Here is a 19,238-nt window from a genome sequence, read left to right on the forward strand (position 1 = left end):
CCTTGTCCCAGTTTCACAGTGAATTGAGAGTGAAAATAGGCCCTACTGATAGGGTTACTGAGAGGAGAAGAGCTCATGCAGAGAAAGCTTTTAAAGGGTCCTGACATAGCAAGCACTCACGGGTGCTGTGAGCACTCTGATTTCTGTGTGACAAAGCACACAGCCCAGCTGAAATCCTAGTCCACCCTGACACCTGTGTTATGTCTTGCCACTGCTGTCACCTGACCTTGAATTTGTTATTCTTGGTGCTTTTCCTAACCCTGCATACATGAAAGTACATGAAGTGAATATACCTCTGGCTTACTAAAGAGTTTAAATAAAAATACTAGATATTATATAGAGAAATAACTTTTGGTTATTGAAACTACTGATTTGGAAAGCTGAATATTTATTCTAGTAATGCTGTTAGTCAAAACATTTGAGATGTTCTTCATTTTATTTGATTTTTGAAGACTTAGATTCTAAACTACAAATTTAAAAGTGGCACAGTGAGATTGATCAGTGTATTTAATTCTGTGCTGAGGATGCACCTGGCATGGATTTAAATTTGCTGCAAGCTACTTACCTTTTCTTTGCTTAAGTGGTCACTGTCTGTCCATCCATCCTTCATGCCCCTTAACACATAGTCATCTTTCAAATAATGTGTCCTTGATCCCAGGTAGAACTAAGAGTATGTGAATTAATCAAAATTAACACTTTTTGATGGGTGAAAAAAAAAGTGCAAAACTCCTCTTTTGTATGTCAGAGACAAATTACTAAAAGTACAGAAAATCAAATCTAAAAATTTTATAGATAAGACATATATGTACACATGTACATATATATGTGCATGCATATATCTAAAATAGATGTTACATGTACCTGTAAAATACATATACACACATGCACATTTTACATATACCTGTGTATGCACATAAATGCACACAAATACATTTTATCAATTGGCTCTTCCCTTTTTCCTTTTCTACCTTTCTGTCTCTTTTTCAACAAGTAAGCATTTGTCAGTTCCTGACTACGGTAGGTGTTCAGTAAATAGCAGTATCCTTTTAGCCTCTCCTTCCATATCCTCTTTTTTTCTTTTTTTGATACAGTCTCTCACTATGTAGTTCATGCTGGCCTTGAACTCACTATGTAGCTCAGGCTGCCCTCAAACTCACTGCAAACCTCCTGCCTCAGCCACCACACCCAGCTCCTCCCATGTCCTCTATATACTGGGTATCATTTATAGCATTTCAGATGCAAGTATGATAAAAATATGGTAGATCAGTTGCCTCCTTTTTTTACATCTTCACTGAGTCCCTCTGCAGTCCCCCTCCCCTGTTGCAGTGGCTGTCAGGGACAGCTTTTCCAGTTTTAATCTATCCCTGTCAGCTGTTTTGCTGGTAATAATATAATTGAATCAATAAGAGGAAAGTTGCAGGGTGGAGTCAAACTGAGAATCACAGCTGTAACAGTGTAAGAATGAGCTGAAATTTTCTGAGTTAGACTCAGTCCCAGCAGCAGTGCTTGTAGAATTACATGAGGATGGTATCAGCAGGAGCCAAGGAGGCCATCACTTTCTTAAATGGTGGGATTGGGAGGGCATCATGGCATCCTGCCCCTAAATCTTGGAAAGGGACAGTAACAAAGGAAGATCAGCTGCCTCCTAACAAGAGGATAGGTCATTTTTGAGTTAGGCTTACAGAGTACCTTAAAGTAAATTAGATAATAGATTCATTCCAAAGATTTCAAAGGTGCTGTTCATTTGCTTCTAGATGTAAACAAAAATCTCCACATTCTTATAGAATGACAATAGCTCTTCTTTATTAGTTTCATCTCAGTAGATGCCAAATTAAATATAATTTGGAGGATGGAAGAGACAAAAAAAATTTTTTTTAAATTAGTGCACAGTCCTGTAATTCCAGCACTCAGGCTAAGGCAAGAGAATCACAAGTTTCAGCCCAATTTAATATCTTAGCAATACCCTGTCTCAAAATAAAAGTAAGTAAAAGGACCCCAGATGTAGCTCAGTGAGAAGGGTGTGGATTCAATCCCCTGTACCAGGGTTGGGGAGGGACACTGATAGGCTTCCTAGCTTAAGGGAAGGGGGTGTATTGAAGAATTATTGATTAATTGGGACTTGATGACTGAGAAAAGCAGAGAATTTTTCAGCAGAGATAGTGTCTCAGTCCAAAATGAGAGACAACAACCATACTTCAGTAATTTAAGGAGTGGGAGCAAGGAGATCAAAACGAGGTTATAAATTTTCCTCTTTCACATAGTGGTGAGATGTGCAGCCTCATCAATAATTGAAGAAAAGAAAAAAAAATAATTGAAGAAATGCAAACTAACCTATAAATTAGCAATGATTTTGTTTTAAATGATAATTCTCAAGGATAACAAGGATGAGATGAACTGAGCACTCATTATAAACTGAATGCCCCCCATGGGGCTGTTAAGTAGTAGACACTTTCAGGATGTTTCATAACATTCAACAAGTCCTTCAAAATATCCATACCCTCTAATATAACTTATTTTAAAGAAATAATCAGATTTAGACAAAGAAGTACATACACACTGATTGATCACATTATTTAGGGTCCAAAACATTACAAATAAAATAAAAGTCCAAAGGGAAATAATTCCACTGTAATTATGTTCTCCACAGCTGCATCACACTGGTAGTTATTGCAGGCCCCATGTCGCCCTTGGGGTGAGAGCTGGTCTCAGGCATGCTGAGCTAATCTTAAAGGGAGATTACATTGCCCCCGGGAGTCCCAAAGACTTGGATCACCTAACATAACAACTTCCAGAGATGGCATAGTTTCTGAGAAACAATCCTAGTAGCAACTAGGGTGCAATGAGTAATAGTACTAATAGCAGTGATGTGATTTCCTTTTTACTTTTCTCTAAACAAAATAATGTTTATTCAAAAGTGTAAAGAAGTCAATAAAAGGAAGAAAATGTAAGAAGTGCAGATATTTTTATTGGATCTTTAAAATGTGTTATAAATATGACATCATGGAAATTGTTTATAATAAATGTTTAAGGTTAAAAAGTCATCCACGGGCTGTAAATTCCCTAACGGGAGTGGCCAGGTCCACTTTTTCTCTGCCAGGTATAAGTTGCTGAGCAGAGGCACAGTTAATACTCAGCAGAATTTAAAATATCATAGATGGTGTTAAAGATACAAATAAGGAAATATATACATTTTTCTTATTTTCATTACTCAAGTAAATGTACTATACACTTCATTTTTAAAAGTCATTGAATTTTAATCAACAAATTCAAACCCTTTGCCCATTTTTAGTTGGATTATTTTGTTGTTGAATTTTATGAGTTCTATTTATACTCTGAATATAAACTCCTTCTCAGATATAAGCTGTGCAAAGATTTTCTTCCATTCCATAGGCTGCTGATCGACTTTGATTATTTCCTTTGCTGTACAGAAGTTTGATATTCTCTCATCTGTCTATTTTGCTTTTGTTGTATATGCTTTTGGTATCATAGCCAAGAAACAATCCCTTAAACAAGTGGCATGATGGGTTTCCACTGTGTTTCCTTCAAGGAGCAGCTTACTTTTATATCTTACACTTAGGTCTTTTCCCCTTTTTGAGTTAGCTTTTGTATGTGTGTAGAGGGAGAATCCAGCCTAATCCTTCGGCATGTGGATATCCAGTTTCCTAGCACTGGTGGTTAAAAAGGCTGTCCTTCTATTGTGTGACCTTGGCGCCTGTCAGAGATTGTTTGACCACATACATTGTGGTTCTGTTCTCTCCCATTGGTCCTGTATCCTGGTCTTGATACTAGCACTACATTGTTTGGTACTGAACCTTTGTACTAGGCTTTACAAACAGGAAGCGCACAGCTTCCAGCTTTGTTTTTCCTTCTTAAGATTGTTTTGACTCTTGAGATTGTCCTTTGATATTCTGTGATTTTTTTAGGTGCTTTTTTTTCTGCACTAGGGATTGAATCCAGGACTTTTGCACTGAACTACATACCCAGCTCTTTGGTTTTTATTTAGATATAGGGTCTCAAAAAGTCACTAAATTGCCCAGGCAGGAATAGAACTTGTGATCCTCCTACGTAGGCCTCCCAGGATGCTCAGATTATAGGCATGCACCATCATACCCAGCAGGGTGTGTTTTGCTATTTCTGAAAAAAATGCCATTGAAATTTTGATAGGTTAACTTTCTAGATTGCTTTGGATGGTATAGATGTTTTAACAATATACAAATTTCCAACTCATGGCACCAGATGCCTATCCATTTATTTATTTATTTATTTTTTGGTACCGGGGATCGAACTCGGGTCCTTGCGCTTGCGCAGCAGAAGGCGAAACCACTGAGCTAAATCCCCGGCCCAGCCTATCCATTTATTTATGTCATATTTAATTTCTTTCTATATTTTGCAGTTTTGATGTATGTGTCTTTTACCTCCCTGGTTCCTTTTATTCCTGAATATTTTATTCTTTTGGAGTTGAGGCTATAGATCAGTGATACAGTGCTTGCCTAGCATATGAAACATCCTGGTTTTGATCCCCAGTACTATATATATAGGTGTTTTGTTTTTGGTTTTGGTTTTTTAGTAGTGGGATATTGAACTGAGGGCCTTTGCACTGAGCTACATTACCAACCCATTTTTAATTTTCACTTGGAGACAGGGTCTCACTAAGTCACTGAGCTTCCCAGGCTGGGCTGGAACTTGTGATCCTCCCGCCTCAGCCTCCTGGAGGGATCACAGGTGTGCAGTACCACACCCAGCTTCTTTGGCAAGATCTTGGAAGATCTAGTGGTGATGATTCAACTTTTGTTTACCTCAAAGTTCTCTATTAAGGACAGTTTTGATGAGTCCAGTATTCTTGGTGGCAGGTTTTCTTCTTTCCGCACTTTGATTGTATGGGTCCATTCCCTGCTGGTCTGTAATGTTTCTTTTCAGAAGTCTGCTGATAATCTTATGGAAGCTGTCTTGTAGGTGGTAAATCCTTTTTCTCTTGCTACTTTCAACATTGTTTTGACCTTTGACAATTTGATTATAATGGATCTCAGCATGAGTCTTTTTAGGTTTATCATGGTTGGAGATCTTTGAGCTTCTTGGATTTAAATCCTCATTGCTTCCTCAGCCTAGAGAAATTTTCAGCCATCATTTCTTCAAATAATCTCTTTGCCCCATTCTGTTTGTCTTCTTCTCCTTCTAGGATTCTCATTCTCATATGCATTGCTCCTCTTGATGATGTCATATAATCTCCTTAGGCGTTCTTCACTTTTCTTCGTTTCTTTGTCCTTTTGATTTGATAATTTTATTTTATTTTTGGTACTGGGGATCAAACTCTGGACCTTGCACTTGCAAGGCAGGTGCCAGAACCACTAAGCTAAATCCCCAGCCTGATTTGATAATTTTAAATGACTTTTTAGTTTACTGATTCTTTTTTCAGTTCAATCAAATCTACTGCTAATCCTGCCTAGTAAAGTTTACGTTGTTATTATTTTCTTTAGCTACAGAATTTCTATTTGGATCTTTTTCATAGTACCTGTCTCTTTATTAATATTCTCCCCATTTTTTCATTCATCATTTTCCTGATTTTATTTAGTTGGATGTGACCTTCTTTTATAGCCCAGAGAGCTTCTTAAAGATGATTATTTTGAATTCTTTGTCAGATAATTCATAGATCTTCATCTCTTTGGGTTGATTTTGCTTCTTTGATTGGGTTATGTTTTTCTATTCTTTTGTCTTGTTGTTCCTTCTTGTGATTTGTACATTCAAGAAAAACCATCTCTCCAAATTTTTACGGACTGGTTTTGTACAGAAGACCTTCACAGGCATCCTAGCTAGAGATTATGAAGGCCTCTAAAGGCTTCTCTGGACCGTGTAGATGTAATTTGCAATTAGAGGAGTTAGCTGGTTTCCCTTGCTCTCTGTGCTATCTGTCTGTGGTGCTGTAGAGTCTCTGACACTGAACAAGAAACTAGGGCTACTCTGTTCTCTCCAGCCCCATGTATGCAACGTATGTGGGTTCCCTGTGTGAACTCTTGAGTCAAGTAGGTAGATACCAGTTCATCAGCAGCAACACAAAAGCCAGAACATTGAATTTATATTCCACTTTTCTCTTTCCCTTCCAAAGGAAAACCCGTAACCTCCTGATCATAGTGAGCTGTGCTGGCATCTGTCTGTGGTACTGTAGCCTACAGCAAGCCACAGAGCTCTCTTGTTCTTAGCAGCCTCCAAGTACCCAAAATGTGCCAGTTCCTCACTGGGACTCAGAGACAGGTTAGACAGAAGCCAATCCCTTGAGCAGTTCCCTCAGAAGCCAGATGTTGGCTGTACATTCCATTCTTTCCTTTTCCTCCCAAGGGAGAAGCTATGACTTGGCCTTTTTGTCCCATCCCAGCTTAGGTGAGGAGCTGACACACTTTGAATGAAAGGGCTTTTCTTACCTGTTTCTTGGCTTTGAGCTTGCTTGGATAGTCTAGCTTCCAAAGTAGTTTCTAGAGTTCTCATTAAGGCTCTTGGAACAAATGTTGTTGTTAAATCAGTGCCTCTGGGAGAATGAAGTCTATGTGTGTGTGTGCGTGCGCATATGTTAGGTATGGAATCCAGGACTTCACCTATGTTAAATGCAAGCTCTATCATTAAGCTAACTCCCCAATGCCCTGACTACAAAATGTTAAGTTTTTTGATATATACTACCAGACTACACTCAGAAAGTTTCTTTATTTCACTTGCTAACTTGATACTTCTCATTTTAATAGGCAAAATTAAAATTTTGCATTTAGAATCTTAGAATTATTTGACTGTTTAAATTATGTAATATTTGGTACATAAAAAAAGAAAACATGTAATACCTTTGTTTTAAGGCTATTAAAAATAAAAAGTAATGAAGCCATCATAAAACATTAGAACCAGAACATCCAATTCCTATCTCTCCCACCTATGTAATCTTCCCCAACCCATTTCCACTTCCCCACAGGTATCTGCTATACGTTTGATAGTTTATAGACTTTCAGTTTTGTATTATTCCATTTCCTGTGTGTTAGTCAGCTTTCCATCTCTATCACAGAAATACCTGAGAGAAATTAATTTTTTTTCCATTTTTAATATTTATTGAGTAGTCATAAAAAAAGATCAAAATTTTCAACATCAACTGGTTTTTGGTATTCAAAGTCTAAAAAAGAACATCAGAAATAAAAACCTATGTGAACTACAATGAAAATGCTAATGGTACTCTTCAAAAAAGAAAAATGTTTACTTCAATTATCATACCTAAGGCAGTCTTCACACATGACAGTAGCACATTCCATACACACATATCGCTTACACACAGCACATGTGTTCTGCTTTCCTGTCCTTTTTGTAGGCCGTACTTAACATCTCACGTGTCTTGCTGTTCTGTCAGGAGGTGGTTTTGTGGTACTGGGGATCAAACTCAGGACCTTGCACTTTCGAGCCCACTGAGCTAAATCCTGGCCTAGGAGGTTCTTATTATATTATACAATATGTGGTTAACAGGAACATAAAATATCAATAAAATATAGTATTAAATTCTTAATATGTACTGAATGTTTAGAATAAACATTTTCACATCAGCTGTTTACTTGCTTACAAAACCCAAAAGATAACATCAGAAATAAAAACCTATGTGAACTACAATGAAAATACCAATAGAACTCTACAACAAAAATAAACTTTGCTTCAATTATCATACCTAAGGCAGTCTTCACACATGAAAATTGCATGTTCCATACACAAGTATCGCTTACATGGATAGCACATATGTTTTGTTTTCCTGTCCTTTCTTGTAGGCCACAGGTGACATCTTTTTGGTTTTCTTGTTGTCTTAGTAGGTCTTTCAGATGCTGTGCCTGCTTGTTCACCTGTCAGCTCACCAGTGGGCTCCAAAATTTTTTTGCATAGTTTCCTGGGCAGAAACATTTGATTTTTCCCCTGCTGTAAATGACCACTTAAGAGTTCCAGACCCAATCATCTAAAAAAAAAATTTCCCTGTGGTATTTCGCACTTGTTATTTTCTTTAAAAACTATCAAACTATTTATGTCACACATGTTTAGGATTGAGTAAAACACAACCATTGGCCAACGCTTTGTGTTTTAAGTGACATTATAGTTGCTGCATGACTCATCAACAACATCTACTCTGCCTTTTGTTTTGTTGTAGAAAGTTTCCATCTGAGTCTTCCATTTGGTTGACATTTCCCTATCAATATTTTCATCCTGGTACAATGTTGACATCAGCAGTACCACTTTGTTTTTCTTTACCATATACAATGCCAGGATAAATCTTTCTGAAATCCATAGATTGTACTATACAATTGAGAGAAATTAATTTGAGGAAAAATTTATTACAGCTCACAGTTTCAGAGGTTTCAATCCATGGTTGCTTACTCCATTGCTTTCACGCCTGTGGCAAGGCAGAAACATCACGGCAGAAGGGTATGGCAGAAACCTCATGAGGCACCCAGGAAACAGAGAGGAAGCCAAAGAGGAAGGAGCTAGAGACCAGTTACAGTCCCCAAGGGCTATATGGGATATGGGACCCATTCCAATCAACTAGATCCTACCTCCTGAATTTCTGTTACCTCAAAACAATGCCATCAAATTATGAATCCATCAGTGGATCTGTCCACTGATGAAGTTAGAGCTCTCATGATCCAATCACCTTCCAAAGGCTCCATCCCTGAACATTACTGCGTTGGGCCCCAACCCCTCAACATAGGAACTTTAAGAGGCATTTCATATCTAACCATAACATTTGCTTTTTCATATATAATATTTCATATGTGTAACAATTTATTTAGTTTTGCTTGATTTTGAATTTTCTAATAAAGATATTCAGTATGTGGTGTTCTGACTTGCTTTTTTCACTTAATATGTTTCTAAGGTTAAGTAAAGATAAACTATTTATTGGCCATTTGTATTGTTTACTTTGGGAATTATCTTTCTATACTTCAATACAGACATTCTCTTTTTCTGGTATAGATAAATTTCAAGATTCATTCTTACTCTAAATTCTATGATTCGAAGAGTTTCCTCTTTAAAATATTAAAAGTTTCATTTGGAAGTTTTAGTGTTATTTGAAATATCAGATAAATTTATTTCCAACTTCTTATTTTCTGAACCTATTTATTATATAACTTCCCTCCAGGAAATAGCAAGCATTGTTTCTTGCTGTGGTGAGATAAGTATATTAATTTTTTAAATGGTATCATTTTATTATTTAAGCCTTATACCCACCCACCCTTATGAATGCTTATTAATCCATTTGTGCCTACCCACATATGGTATTTTTGCCTCATGGAAGTTGATTAAAAATGAATAATAGCATTCACAATATACCCCCATTGTGTTTATAATGAAAACTCATTAAAACTATATTATGAGGAGGAGTGATGGGGGTTGAAAATGATCAAAATATGTTATATGTATGTATGAATCTGCCAAAATGAAATCTATTAATCTATATAAAAATATGTACTAATAAAAAAGATGTGGGGAAAACTGTATTATAAGTTAGGCATGGTAGCACACACCTGTAATTCCAATTTCTCTGGTTGCTCAGGCAGGAGGATCACAAATTTGAGGCCAACCTGGGCAACATAACAAGACCCTATCCCCCCAAAAAAGGTTTCATTTTTCAACTGAACATCTGACCTTTTTTTAAGAGGTCAAGTTTCCTTTTCTTAAAAGTTCATTCTTTCCACAGGATTTGAATCTCTCAGGCTGGGAACCAGACATTGGGATATCAGAAGGGTTTGGGGTGCCTGAGGGAGATATCAGGGTTTTATTGCTAACATATTTACATGAAAAAGCAAAAGAAATACTGCCTACATCAGTGTTTTTCAAGCTTTCTTGACCTGAGTTCACACAATTTGAAAGAAATCCATAAACACTTCTGGATGGAAGAAAATTTCCTTTGTCCTAATAAAAAAAAAGAGCAAAATAGTTTAAAATATACCAAAGTGTAGAAAATCATTAAATTATGGGATTTTATTTTCCAGTAATATCAGTTGTAGAGGTAAGAAATGTAATATTTTGATTAAGAACTCAGAGAAGACTTAGTTTGGGTCAATTGGCCAATCTGAAAATGTGGACATTTAGGTCTAGGGTAGCTCAGTAGTACAGTACTTTCATTGCATGCAGGAGGCCCTGAATTCAATCCCAGCACAACAGAAATAAATACAACCATCTTGTTTTGATTTATTCCCAAAAAAATTATCAATAAATTAAAGTATGAAGAATACATAAAATAAATAGTGAGTTGGTGACTACTCTCATTAAAATAAAGTTTACAGAATTTTTTAAAATGACGTCATTGGGCTGGAGGTATGGTGTAGTAAATAGTATGCCCTTTGCATGCATGAGTCCCTAAGTTTGACCCCTAGCACTACAAAAACACACAAAAATTATAGGAATTTAAAGAGGAAGAAATAAGAGCTAGGGATAGAGGAGTCATACAGTTTAGTTCTGCTCTATCTGAAAATCTTCAATAATATAGATTGTATTCTTTTCTCAAAGAAGTGAATGATAGCTATAATTCTGAGTTTTTCCTAATACTGATACATAATCTGTCCCACTGCAAGGGGAAGTATAATCACCTTCTATGTGAACATTCTTCAGATGTTTGAAGAACGTGATTGTGTGGTCTAGGTTCCCTGCCACCTAGATTCAGCATACTCAGCCTGTGACTTTGTTTTTCACATGCTGAAATTTTAGGGCCTCTCACCAGTGTGACATGAGGTTGATGGTACATACAGTTCATACTGATCTTACGCTGGCCCATTGCTCTTTCTTCACACGCTGTTTCTTCTTTGCCAAGTTGTATCAGTCAGGGTAATTTCTCAGCTTCCCACAAGCTCTTCTCTAAAACTGAAATCTATAACCAAGCACTTTAAATTTTTTAAAGAAAAAATAAAATGAAATTTCATGATCAAATAAGAGAATAACAGTAGTTATTATACTGTGTATCATTATCTTCAAAGTAGTTACTCAGAGTACAAGACATAAACCAAAAAGATTCTTATAAATCTTACAAATTCTTACACATTTGAAAGAATATATATATGTATATATATATATGTATATATATGTATATATATGTGTGATATATATATTACTTTTAAGAGCTGTTTTTATATAATGTAGGTTTCCTGCAAGTGATTTCTTTTAAACAAGAATTTTACATTCCTAAGAAGTTGGCTTCCAAATGAAACAGTCTGCCTACTTGTTGGCAAATAAGTATGCTTTAAGATGCACAAAGTAGTGTTATATTTTCTCAGCATATTAAACAAATGCATTTTTATTTTTGTGTTTTCAGATAGTGGCCAGAACAGTAGTGCCAGTAGTAAAGGTGAACGACTAAGTGCCAAACTCAGAGCTTTACCTGGGACAAATGAACCTTATGAAAGTAGCAGTAACAAAGAAATAGGCAAGTGCTGGTGCTCCCCACCCAGTTCCTACAGGCATAGCAGGTCTGATGAAGATTGGTGAGATGGCAAATGTGTAATTGGGAATTATTAAGAATTTGGTATCTACAGACAAAACTTAACATGGGAGAGCATTTCTGTTCACTCTGAGTTCACTTTTGATTATGAGACTAATTGGTTTCATGTTTCTTTTGTTTTTCTGTATTACTCTAATGATACAACCTATTTTGAAACTAGATGCATCCTATGTGGATCCACTTGGCCCTCAAATAGAAAGACCAAAAACTGCAGCCAAAAAAAGAATCGAAGAGGATGATTTTGCGGATGAAGAGTTGGGAGATGACTTGCTTCCAGAATAATATACACTTTATTGTGTTATTTTTTTAAAAGAAATAAATTGCCTTACAGATAATACTTATCATAAACTTTGGATTTAATATCCAAACTTTAATTTTGTACACTGTTAAAACTTTATGTGTATTCTGTTCTGTGAGTATGCCTTTATGTTGTTGTTTTTATGGAATAAAAACATGTGAAACTAATGCTTCAAACCAGTGACTTCCTTACCTTTTTGATAACACTGGCCCACAGGAAGACATAAATTTTGTTGGACAGTCTCGTATCTACACATACATATATGTGTATATGTATACAGACACTTATTGCAGTTCATTCTTATACTTTCTATAGATCCTATTTTTTTAAAGTGAGGAGTGGGGTATAGTTCGATGGTAGAGTGCTTATCTAGAATATGTGAGGCCCTGGGTTCAATTCCCAGAACCACAAAATGAGTCATTCAAATAAAATGCTAGTAGTGATATCACTACATTGATTTTCTGGCTCTCAGCCTCAAAAACTGTTAGAACACATGAACTTTATTCAAGCTAAATTGCTTAAAGTTTAGAAACTATAAGTTTGGAAATTTTGTCTCATGGGGAACACAACATTTTTTAAATAATTATGTTTTGAAAACAATTTAAAGTATAATGAGAGAAAATACCAAAGCATAACTCTGTACTCTTTTCTGTAGTTCCTTTCTACCTTCAGCCCAGGGGTGTGCTCCAGTTGCACAGAGCAATGACAACTCTAGAAGTGTTTTCTTATCAGTGACTTAGGGTGTGAAGAGAGGGACATGATTGCTTGTATTTTTTTAGCAGTGTTTTTGGCTGATCTCCTCTGTCCAGAAGAATTACAGTGATGTGGCTCACCTTTGACACTACACTAGGAAAAAAAAAAAGGTTCCTCCACCTTATTTTTTGCTTGTTTTAAAAAATGGGATATTGCTGTGTTGCCCAAGCCAGTCTCAAATGTGGGCTCAAGTGACTCTACCACCTCAGCCTCCTGAGTAGCTGAAACTAGGTGGCTATTCATGCCCAGCTCCTCCATCTTATCTAACATTGTCTCTACTATGTGCATACTGTTAGATACAGCAAGAAGAAAACCAAAATTAAACCACATTCCTTGATCCTAAGGCAAATTAATATCTAATAGATGAGATAGCTAACAGTTAGAGCTTGTGCCTAGATGTCCCCCCAAATCCTCATGCACTCATAGGTGGGGCTTTTTAAAGACGGCTGGATCTAGAGTGTGCGATGCTGGGATCAAGGGTGTGTAATTACTAAATTAGTCCACTAATTGGCTTGGCATAGTTCAAGTTGGAGTAGATAATGGGAAGACTCTCTGGGTGTGAGAGCTACCTGCCTTATAGAAAGAGGGCTACTGGAGTTGCTTGCTGCCTTCTGCCAGCCTTAAAATGTTTCTTCTCTGCTATGCCCCTCTGCCATGCTACCCTGCCTTGGAGCCAGCCAACTATGAACTGAAACCTCTACAAACAGTCAACCAATTAAACCTTTCTTCCTTTAACTTTGAGTGTCAGGTACTTTTTCTCAGCAACAAGAAAAGTAATTAAGACCCAACTAATACTTTAAACATCTAGTGTGCTCAGAGAACTATTTGTGATTCTGAAGATACAGTGAACAAGACAGAACAAGATCTTGTCTTCAAGGAGCTTAATTCTAGTGGAGAAGACAGACTATAAAAACATTTTAAGGAATTTTAAATATTTTAAGTACAGTTAAGAAAATAAAATGGAGTAATGCAATAGGGAGTGATTGTGGTGGAGGAAGGGCTGTAACAGTTGGCATTTGTATTAATACTAGAATGATATAGAGGAAAAACTATTCTAAGCCAAAGGAACAGCAAGTGTCAGCGCCCTGAAAAGAGAATAATCTGATTGTGTTAGAGAGTGATTCAGTTAGAGTGATAATGAGTTAAAGGGCTTGGGAGCCATCACTGTGGGTGGTGGACTGTACATACAAGAAAGTGAAAGATGAGATCCAAAAGGGAGATAGGGCCAGATCATGGACAACCTTGTAAAGAGAGTTTGTATCACATTCAAATTACAGTAGAGAAGCCATTTGAAGGTTTTATGTAAGGGTATGAATGATATGCTGTCATTTAACCTTTAGAAGCCAGCACTCACACTGGTTGCCATGAAAATGAATTGAGGTGAGTGAGTGGTTGGGGTGGAAAGGAAAGGTTAAAAGTACTATCAGTACCCTGGGTAAGAAATGGAGGTGATTGAGGTCAGATTTTTAGCAATGGAAATTATGGAAAGTGGTCATATTCAGCATAGAATTAAAGGCAGAGCTGAAAAGACTTACTAATAGATTGTAAGGGAAGAAAGGAAATAATGATGCCAAAATTTGTGGCTAAGGCCATGAGTAATTAGTGTTAGTAGATTTGGGGTGAGGAATCAGTCATGTAAACATGTTAAGTTTCAGATGTCTCAATCTAATTGGAGATATAAAGCATATAGTTAAGTTTATGAATTTGGAAGTCAAAGCATTTGGGATAAGATACAGACTTGGAATCCATCAATATATAGATGGTATTTAACACCATGGAACTGAATGAGATCACTTAGCTGTGAGAATGAGGATAGAGAAGTGAAGAACTCTATACAGCAAGACCTTGAGTACATTTTGAAGTCTGGAAGAAAAAGAATAGCCTAGCAAGAGACTGAGAATAGCAACAAATGATGTAGGAGTTTTCAAAACTGAGAGTGGAACTTCCAGCTATAGGGGTGAAGTAGCTCATGGAAGGAAAATGCTCCTCTGCAACTAAAGTTTTTTAAAAATTGGGCTAGGGTTGGAGTTCAGTGTCTACCAAGATCAAGGTTCTTGGTAGACACCACAAGAAAAAAAAAAGATGGCAAAAATGTTCAGTTACTGGAGAAGTGTGGATGCAATAAGACTAAAATTCCAGAGAGGAAAGCTGTAGATGAGCTGATGATTCTGATTGTTTTCATCTCTGAGATATTTCCCATTTCTGGGTTTGAGCTGAGTCTTAGGCTCAGCCTAGAGAAAAATGATCTGCTTACTGCCTGTGGTTTTCCTCAGCAGACATTCCATATTTCTGGTATCTACAAATTTCTGGGATCTCCACTGTACTTTCAGCATCATGCTCATAGCTTCATGCATCACTCTCTCAGGTATTCTTCTGAAAGCTTAGTGGAACCCTCCATAACCTCATAACTCTTGCCTTCTACATGCCTGAAAAACCAACACCACATAGAGGATGCCAAGGTTAGCCAGTTTGAGGAATAGTCAGGTCCCCTTGTTTCATGGCTGCAGAGGCCTCTGAGTGCATGGATGATTGAAATTGGGGACACACTTCCCTAGATGATCCTTTTCACACAAGGGGCCCAAGAGCTGTCTTCTCAAATGAAAACTCCAGTTTTGTGCCCTTGAACCTGCAAAGATTGGAATATTGCTGATTCCTGAGATGCCTTCAAGCCACCTTTGCTGTTGGCCTGATCCAAAGTACTTGGCTTCTTTCTAATGCTATTTTTTTTCAGCAACCATGCTCTTCTTTGCCCCAGTTTTGCATGCACTTCCTTTCTGGTGAAATTGAAAATTTTCAAATCATTCATCTCTGTTTGCTCCTAAAAGCAGCCATCTGTACCCATGCCATCATTTGAATGTTGGGCTTCCACTAGATTAAATAATCCATCACCCTTAAAAGTTTCCCCCAAATTCTCAGGTCATGGGTAAAATGATACAAAATTGCCTGCTATAGAGTAATACAGATGGCCTCTAGTCTAGCTGCCAATATAATCCTTGTTCCCAACTGAAACCTCTTGAGCCTGGCCTTTACTGTCTGCATTTATATTCAGCTATGAACTCATCAGTGAATTTACAACAAGTGTATTGCTCCCATGATCCAGTCACCATCCAAAAGCTCCACCACTGAAGAAATGAGATTTTGGAGAAAATTCTAGATCTAATCCATAACAGATACCAACCCACTGATTCAAGAAGCTCAGGAAACACCAAGAGAGTGATACAAATAAAACTATACCATAGATATGTTCAAACTGTTAAAAAGCAAATACAAAAAAATTTTTTAACCAGGATTAAAAAGAACACATTATTTTCAGAGGAACTTTAAGACTAGCAGCTAACTTTTCAATAGAAACTATGGAACAAAAAGACAATAGAATACATATTTAAAGGGCTGAAGGGCAGAGAAATCTCCCAACCTAGAATTCTATTTCAGTAAATATATCCTTTAAACTTTTTTTTTTTTTTTTTTTTTGGTACTGGGGATCGAACTCAGGTCCTTAGCTTGCAAGGCAGGTGGTGGAACCACTGAGCTAAATCCCTGGCCACTATATCCTTTAAACTTTAAAGACTTTTGGATAAACAAAATTTGAGAAAATTAATTATAAGCAGTCTGGGTCTACAGAAAATACTAAAAATGCTTTTATAGGTGAAAGTGAAGTGATTGAGGAAGGAAACATGAAATGGCAGAAAAGATGAAAAGCACCAGAAAGATACAACCATATATGAAAGAATATTGACTATTTAAAACAATGACAATAACAACACCTTGTGGGTTTTTCAACATTTAGAAATAAAACATAATACTAAAAAAATTGGGATTGGATGTTAGCCCAATCTTGTATCACTCAGACAATTCCAGACTGTAATAGGTCAAGGACACATACTGAGCTTTCTAAGTTTCCCCTGCACTGGGAGCAAAGAAGCATCTATAATGAATAAGCTAACAGTTTGTATTTGTCAGCTCCCCATCACTATAATGATATGCCTGAGGCAATTAACTTTTCTTTTTTCAGTACTGGAGAATGGGACCTTGTGCTCACAAGGCAGGTGGTTAAACCACTGAGCTAAATCCCCAGCCCATAGGCAATTAAACTTTCTTTTGGTACCGGAGATTGAACTCAAGACCTTGCACTTTCGAGGCAGGTGGCGGAACCACTGAGCTAAATCCCCGGCCCAGCAATTAACTTTTAAAAAGAAAGGTTGATATTGGCTCTTGATTCTGGAGGTACCAGTGGAACATTAGGTTGCTCCATTACTTTGGGCCTCTGGAAAGGGCAAAACATTATGGCAGAAGCATGTGGTGGAATAAACCATCTTATGATCTAGGAAACAAAGTTTGAAACAGGTGTAGGGAGCTGTAGGAAGTGACTGAGCCAAGGATCTTCAACTGAACCCCTGAGTAATGTGCAAAACTAGCTCTGGAGACATTAAGCTGTCAAAGACACTTCTTGTACTCAGCTCCTGATCTTTAGCTCAGGTGATAAGGGGAACAACACAGGGAGCTCAGTGTTCCAGATAACTAACCATAGCATAGCTAGCTAGCCTTGAGAATGTCCTACTTTCTATGCTCTGAAAAGAATACAAAGAGCTTGTTCTTTCTGAAACTGCCCCGAACACTCCCCCTTGAAACTGTATAAAATAAACATGCTGAATGGGCACTGTGTCAGTTTCTCCATCAGAGGGCTGCATCCCACATAGCCCCAACCATTCTCTTTACATGTATATCTCTGATCTTTTCCTTATCTCTTGTCATCCCCAGTTAGGTCTTAGGTTTACCCACAGCAAACAGGAAGGGGTCAGGGTCCCACAAACCCACAATTCCCTTCAGACGTATTATGGTTTAGATCCAAATGGTCCCCAATGTCTCATGTGTTTGGGAGGTGATTGGATTATGGGGGCAGTATAGCTGACTTGCTGTTCAGAGGTGAGGTCTGGTCAGAAGACGAGGGTCACTATGAGTGTGATGTGGAAGGGTGTAACTTCCTTTCCAACTCCTCCCTTGACTCTGCTTCCTAGCTTGCCATGATGTGAACAGCTTTCCTCCACCCAAGCCCTTCCATCATGACTTCCTTGGAGCCAACTATAAACTAAACACATGAGGCAAAATAAACCTCTCCCCCTTTAGGTTATGGGTGTCATTTATTTTGTCCCAGCAACAAGGAAAGTGACTAAAGCAAACAGCATGCCTCCAATAACCTAAAGACCTCTCAGGCCACATGTCCTAAAGGTCCACAGCACTTCCCAATAGTACCCTCCTTAATACGTGGACATGCATGCAAATGACAGCACAGTTCAACTAACAAATATAGAAAGAACGGCACAATTAGAAAAGTCACCGTTTTGAAACCAACACGACAGAATTTGATCAGGCAAGAACCAATAGAAGCTAAAGCAAGGGAAGGAAAGTTTTTTGTTAGGTAATTGTGATAAAGGATACTACCTTAACCAATGACCAAAGTAAACATGATCGATAATGGGACAGATGGAAACCATGTGCTTCCTGACGTGGAGTACTGAGAGGGCACAAGATGACCTAGTTAATATTCCTGCCAAAAAATCTAACCCAACCCTAATCATGAGGAAGCATCTCAAATTGATGAGAGTTCTACAAAATAGCTGGCCCAATCTTATGAAAAAAATTTTTTGCAGACAAGAAACTCTTTTATTTTAAACCACAAATAGTCAGCAGTTGCCACAACTATCTACATTTCATTAAAATCATAGAACCTAGGTACAAAAGCACCACTGATTACTGCTCCAGAAAAACTACATGGAAAACTCAAATATGCACATTAAAAATACCACAGTATTCACAGGACTAAATTCTTAAAAGTGAGTGCATGAAAAGCTGAATCAATTTTACACACAGCTTCCAATATTAAGATAGAATTCAAAACATTTTGCTTGATAAGATGGAAATTTCCAGAAACCATGACTGTGACAGGGGAAAATATCCATCCTTATATATTATATATTTTGTATGCCAACTAATAGAGTCTTTAAAGTTTAGTATATACAAAACACTTGGTAAAAATTGCTTTTAAAAGTTGTCCCAGGTTTGTTCCAGGTTCTTTCTTAGTAGATGTTTTTCTGGTTTTAGGTTCCGGTTTTGGTGAAGCAGGTTTCGAGGACAATCTGCCAGATTGTCTTGTGGGGTTCCTGTTTAGTCACTTTGGGTCTGTGTTCTCTGAAGACTTTCTCTTCAACATGATGACTGTGGGTTTAGTGGAAAGTAAAACTGGGACTCTAGGACCCATGGGTGCCACCTTTCCATACCACTGCTTATGTCCAAACTTCCCAAAACTTAAGGACATGAAAGACAGGAAAATGTCTAAGGAATTATTTCAGATTAGACTAAGGGACTGCATGTCAATGAAAGGGATGCATGATCCCAAACCAGATCCCCAGGTGTGGTGGCACACATCTGTAATCCCAGCACTTGAGAGTTTGAGGCAGGAGGATCACTGTGAATTCAAGGCCAGTCTAGGTTACAGAGTAAGTACAAGGATAGCCTGAACTACATAGTGAGATGCTATCTCAATTAACCAGGAACACACACACACACACAGATCCTGGGCTGGGGGTATGTGTGGTGTGTTTTAAAGACACCATAGAGTCTTGATATTTGCAATTCAACAACTCAGTGGTACAGAAAAAATATGAGAAAAGAAATGTGAAAATATCTTAACAACTACTG

The 19,238-nt window shown here is 37.4% G+C and overlaps 1 protein-coding gene across 11 annotated transcripts in view; it reads left to right on the forward strand.

Annotated features, from left to right (window-relative positions):
* Positions 1–11,963, forward strand: part of Ift88 (intraflagellar transport 88) — a 132,045-nt gene extending 120,082 nt beyond the window's left edge. For 3 of the 11 annotated variants that reach the window (XM_087199404.1, XM_087199409.1, XM_013075877.3), the window contains one exon: positions 11,652–11,963. In XM_087199404.1, coding sequence (XP_087055530.1) covers positions 11,652–11,773 — 122 coding nt within the window. In that variant the 3' untranslated portion in view covers positions 11,774–11,963. Of the gene's footprint in view, positions 1–11,305; positions 11,417–11,651 lie in introns of all 11 variants that reach the window. The other 8 variants (XM_021236373.2, XM_013075880.3, XR_002386189.2 and 5 more) reach the window with 7 other exon arrangements.
* The last annotated feature ends 7,275 nt before the right edge of the window (positions 11,964–19,238 follow it).

Source organism: Heterocephalus glaber, unplaced genomic scaffold (genome assembly GCF_053883595.1).
Source record: "Heterocephalus glaber isolate CG9 unplaced genomic scaffold, H.glaber_assembly_v1.0 deba00001719, whole genome shotgun sequence".
Taxonomy (NCBI): Eukaryota; Metazoa; Chordata; class Mammalia; order Rodentia; family Bathyergidae; genus Heterocephalus; species Heterocephalus glaber.